Below are 6,048 nucleotides of genomic sequence, written 5' to 3' on the forward strand. Positions count from 1 at the left end.
ATATATCACCATAGATTTATGAGGAAACAAAGCAACTACTAGACTATACTAAATTTACTCTCTGCTAATTGTTTGTGCACCATAAAGTGTAGCTACATGCCATAATGAAATTAACCATGATATCACACATATGGAATGCCAGTATTTGAAAGGCTGATTCAGAACTATCAAACAGTAAGCCAACTTGAGACTTTAACAAAAAACTTTAGCACTTTAGTAAAAAACCCAACAATATTAGGACAAACACTGATTTGCAAGAAAATGTATTTGAAATTTGAAGAGAAATTTTGTTTAATATGAATCATGCTTGCTGGCTCTTTGCCAGGAAAAGGGTAGTTTAACAGAGGGTCTCTTCATAAGCATACATTTCTTTGTTCAGATCCACATGGAGGCTCTGAAATCCAAAAAGAATTCTGTCACTAACAAATAATTAATAATACAATTTCCTAGTATTAACAATTTAGAAATTTAATGACCAAAGAAGTGAAACATTCCATGGAAAGCCTGTATTCTATCTTTATAAAATACAGTATTAAGATATTTTTCACCAAAGTGTTCCCTTAGAGCTTATGTCATGGCTACTTTTACGTGTCAACTTGATACAATTATAAGTCATCTGGGAAGGGAGTCTCAATGAGTGAATTTCTAGGTCATGTTAACCTGTGATTACATATGTGAGGAATAATCTTAATTATATTAACTGATATTGGAAGATTCAACCCACTATGAGTAGTACTACTCCCTTGACTTATACCATGGACTAGGTAAGAATGGAGAAGGAAAGCTGACTGGTAAAGTGTGCATTTTTTATTTCTCTCTCATATTAGTTATAAATGTATGTGGCCAACTGTTTTAGGTCTCTGCCACTTATGTCACTTTCCCCCCTCCCAATCTGTTTTTCTCCTAAAGTTCATGCACTGTGCAACATTCTAACATAAAGATCTGCAGTGTTTCATGTTATAAAGTATTTTTCTCCCATTTTGACAGAATTAACTGCCACTTCCCAAAATGTGGGTTTTCAGTGTCCAATTCACTATTTTCTGAGGATATTACAATAATGTGTATAGTAGCAATTGTGCCTTATAGTGAGCAGGCAAATGTATAAAATGCAGGCCTTTGAGTTCTGAATGTATTACTTTGTATGACTATTTCACATAACCTTAAATAGCTTACCAATGTGGGTTCAGGTGCTTCCTTCTCCACAATAAGGCAAAGAAGTAATAAAAGGAATATAAAGAAAAGACAAACTGGTACTATGAAAATAATCTTTGACTCTTGCCCTGTGTAACCTATGATTAAAAAATATAACAATAAAAAGAGAAATATTAAAGGTTTATAAAGAAACTTGAAACATTTAATATATAAGTAAATTGTCAATAATGCAGTAATGGAATTAAACTGACATACTTGTCAAAGCACAGATGCCAGAGTTTGGTCTTAATGTACTGTGATATATATCCCATTTCAATTACAAAATTAACTCCCCCAAAAATATAAATTTGCTTAAAATTTGATGATGTGATAGTTCTCATTAAAATCCTATAACATGTTATTCAAGTGATTAAATAAATAAATCTCATGTATCTCTTAAATCTCAAAAACAAGATATTAGTTTAATAAAGATACGTGTATCATGATTAAAATACACACAATGCTAATGAAGCTGACCTTACCAGGTGACCATCTAAAATTTGTTTCAGACTTTAGAGGCTGAACTAAATGACAAGACATGATGTTGCTATTTGATATAAATGAGGTGTAACTTCTCATTTTTCCTCTTTTTGTAGGGTTTTTCCTCATTTTAGTCGTGGTAGTGATTGAACACCAGGCCTTAAGCATGGTAGGCAAGCATTCAAGCATCCAACGATCACAAGAACAAGGCATGAAGTGTTAATGTTATTTCTCCATAGAAATAACAGTAAGTAGATATACTTAAACTATAGAAAACTTTTCCAAGTATGTCAGACTTGTTTTGGAATAGCACACAGCATATTAAATTTTAGAGCCAGGTCTATACATCTACCTCCATTTCAATTTGTCTTTGTCTTATTACCTTAGGATCTTAGCTTCTATTAGAAACTTTTGAGCCAAAATCAAATGTTCAGCATAGTAAATATTTACGGGGTGATTTCTGGAGAAGTAACAGACAGTATATGCTGACATGCAGAATTAACAATAGCAAGGGAGAAAGTTCATTTCCTGGGTTTCTGTTTGTGTTCTCTAGTCTAGCTGATTCCTTCAAAGTCATTTTATTGCCAAAACATTATTATTCTACTTATCTTCCCCAAGTCCAGTATGTGTTGCCCAGTTGTTCATGAAAATTGGTCCTGAACTGGAATATGGTCAAATGAACAGGGGTCATGTTATTAAAGAAAGCTGACTCTCTTTCTCCCAGCAGATGCTAAATCCCAACTCAAATTTTGAGGTGTAGAAAAGTGAAGGTGGAAGGGTAGATATGGGAGGAGTAGAAGGGGTTAATATGATCAAAATATATCAAATAAAACTCTCAAAAAACATTTACTTTATGGAGTTTATATAATTTTGTACCTATACTAATTGTAATAAACTATACCAAATCAGAGGGGAAAAAAAGACAAAATAATAGTAAACCTATAATCATCCTAAAAAAGGATGATTCTGAGCACGTGAATTTGGTCAGTGAACTGAGCACAGATTTTTCACTCAGTTTCACAAGAATTGTAGAAAAATAAATATGTGTTGTTTAAATTGAGTATGTTTGTGTTTGTGTGTGTGTGTGTAATTGTCCTGCTTTTCTATAACTTGAAATACCCAAATAGAAATTTAACATAAATGTTTAAAACTACAAGCAATGCCAAAAAAAAAAAACTTTGTTCCTAACTTGTATGTCTAAATTAAGACTCTACCAGGGCACACCTGTTAGGGAAAAAGAAATCTCAGTCCCCTACATTGATGATGAGATTATATGTAATGCAAAGAGATGTATGTTATGATAATCTGGTAAAGAAATCACTATATCCACTTTATACAATTTTTGTACTAATGATAAAATATAACCCAAAACAGATGCACACAGACACGCACACACACACACACACACACGTTTTCCAGACTTCCAAAAGTAAAAAGTGTAGAAAGAGTAAAACTTCTTTATATATAACTTTATACATATATATATATATATATATATACATCTTGCTTGAACTCTTGTTTACCAATTCTCTTTTCCTCCATATTCTCTACAGGTTGTATAATATATTTTCTTTGGTTATTATTAATTTTTCCCAACTTGGGAATAACAAAGACTTAACAAATGTAACAAATACTGCTGAATATATAATCTCTAGAATCTGATACATAGTAAGTACTTTAAAAGTATTTAATAAACAAAATCAAACAATGTTTTTGCTGTATGTAGAGGGACATAGAGATGCCATTCTACTATAGCAGAAGCATGTGTAAGTTTTTACACCTTCATCCATATATAACAACATAAGTAGTGCTGAAGGGATTTTTCTTTAATTTTGAATAATTATCAGTAACTTATAATAATATAAATATATTCTAAATCAAATCATACTATGTGTCAACTTCTAGGCTTTTATGTTTGTATCACTATGAAATTTGAAAACATTTTTATCGAAAGTCACTTTCTATTACTACAGAAAGTAAGGGTTTTAACTAAATATAAAGTCTGTCATGGTTAGCTTTCATTATCAGCTCTATATGCTGTAGAATCATCTGGGAAGATTGTCTAGATGAGAGACTGTCTAGAGCAGGTTGACCCATGGGCATGCCTGTGAGGCACTCTGTTATTTGGGTTAACTGAGGTGAGAATACCTGTAGCAGGATTTTGCCTGTCCAATTAATTTAATTATTTATAAAACAAGAAGCTTGTGATTAGACAGGGAAAAAGGAGGCAGAATGATGCATGGTACAAAGACAGACAGACAGAGAGGAGGAAGCAAGATGGAGGCCTATGAACAGGATGATTCAGATTTCACATGTCTTTTAATAGCCACAGGTAAATATATTATGATATAGGGATAGAATAATTTGGGTAACTTGTCTAATCTTGGTGGGCAGCTTGTATCATTATCAATTGGCCCTGTTATTATTGTGTGGGCATCTTGTGAATTGAGATTTTATTGATATATAAATCTGGCTGATTACATATAAGTTTTTAGAGTTTTGTTTCTACCTGGTTGCTGGGTGTTGTGGCAAGCTGACCACCATGTGGGTGGTTGTTGTATGGGACTGGTGTGGCAACAACCCACCAAGGAAAATAATTGAGTCTGGATGCATTATTTCATGACATAGGCCCTGGACTAAATGAAAAGGAGACAGGGGCCTGAGCAGTGGCAATGTGGATGCACTTTCTGCTCTTTAGTGTGTATATGAGGAGCAGTTTGGAATTTCTGCCAACTAAGCCACTTTACTGTGATAGACTGTAACCAGGAATCCTGAGCTAAATAAGCCCTTTCTCCCCAAGTTATTTTTTGGATAGAATATTTTATCACAGCAACAGACATGAAACCAGGACAACATGTCAATTTGAAAAATGACCAGTACTTATTGTTCATAAACTTGGAGCCAGCTGCATCCTTTTCTTTAAAAAATCCGTTCTAGTGAAAATTGAAAGCATAAAAATATATTGATTAAAATGAACTCTGGGCTTTTCCCTAAGAACTTTGAAATGCTTATGAAAGACAAACAAAAACATTACCATTAAGACAGAAGAAGATACCTGGTTCCAAATGAATGTTAGATTTCCAGTAAGCCTATCTTCGATTGAAGTACTTACTTTTTCTCAATTTACAGATGATGCACAAGATTATTTGATCTCCAATTTACAACCGCACTGAAAGGAAATACATATTGCTACCCAATAGGCCCAGTTACTTAGTTCTCATCCTTTTAGTGCATACCTGCCCAGCATTCCTCTTCACTCCATTCGCTCCAAATCCCATCATCTGCACAATATATATTGACTTTACATCTTACAAAAAAGCATACTTCTTCACTTTCATTCTCTCTCCTCTTCAACTTCATATCGTTTTTATCTGTGGCAGACTGAAAGCCAAGGAAAACTATGGTGTGTTTATTTGAACTCAGTACAACTGCAGTGATTTCATCTCTCTGCTTCAAAATGTTTTTAGACATAAAACAGCAACATTGAGTAACTAGAAAAGTCCAATCCTAGCAGTGCTCACCACTCTACACTGATTTTTAAAGGCATTTTCTTCCACGACTTATCTGTATTTAATTTTATATTTTGTCCTGTTATAGATTACTTGTAATAAGAAACATCATGTGCAATAAGTCACAACTCTACATAGTTTAGTGTCCACAATCTCCGTATTAGTGTCAGATATTTCAGGTTCCATAAATGGGAAAAGGCTATATAAGAATTACTGAATGCTGATTTTATGGAAACCAAAATAGTCTTCTTCAAAGTGCATCACCTCCTCCTTTTTGGTCTGATTAACCTTTGAAGTTTAATAATGTAATAATGCTCATGAAGTGACACAAAACTACCACTTCATATATAAGACTACCACCACATGCGCAGATGTTCTCATAGGGATCACAAGGGGAAAAAAAAAAACTAAAGAAACTACTTCAGGTTTACACTTCAAAGTGCTCCAGAGGTCTTCTTGTATGTAATGATTGCTTTTTATTTATTTATCTTATCTACAGTGCCTTAAAAATACATAGTATACACTTAAGTGACTGGGATTCAGGTGGTTTTGAATCTATTTCAAAGTATTTGACTGCCAACTCCATTAACCAGCCTGGGACATGTATACTAAGTCAGTAAGCATTTTTCTCACCTGTATATGAATGGAGTCATTGAAAACTAGTAGTTCACCTTCTTGTTTCTACCAATTTCTAAATTGGAAATAAGTAAAGCAAGATATACCAAGCTGGGGGTTAAATAAGTCACTGTATCATTGAGGTTTGGAGGCTCACAATGATCACCTTCTTTACAATCCTTTTTTTCTCTAGGAAATCTCTAGTATATTTGAGGACTCTTAATTTTGACCTCATGGTTGTATTTAAAGAGAC

At 33.5% G+C, this 6,048-nt stretch overlaps 1 protein-coding gene across 1 annotated transcript in view; it reads right to left on the reverse strand.

The window, feature by feature from the left end:
- Nucleotides 1-249: 249 nt before the first annotated feature.
- Nucleotides 250-6,048, reverse strand: part of Il13ra2 (interleukin 13 receptor subunit alpha 2) — a 37,204-nt gene continuing 31,405 nt past the window's right edge. Inside the window, exons 10-12 of the mRNA XM_031379644.1 lie at nucleotides 4,908-5,069; nucleotides 1,174-1,289; nucleotides 250-394 (exon numbers count right to left, since the gene is read on the reverse strand). Coding sequence (XP_031235504.1) covers nucleotides 338-394; nucleotides 1,174-1,289; nucleotides 4,908-5,069 — 335 coding nt within the window. The 3' untranslated portion in view covers nucleotides 250-337. The remainder of the gene's footprint in view (nucleotides 395-1,173; nucleotides 1,290-4,907; nucleotides 5,070-6,048) is intronic.

The sequence above is a fragment of the Mastomys coucha genome, chromosome X, assembly GCF_008632895.1.
Source record: "Mastomys coucha isolate ucsf_1 chromosome X, UCSF_Mcou_1, whole genome shotgun sequence".
NCBI lineage: Eukaryota > Metazoa > Chordata > Mammalia > Rodentia > Muridae > Mastomys > Mastomys coucha.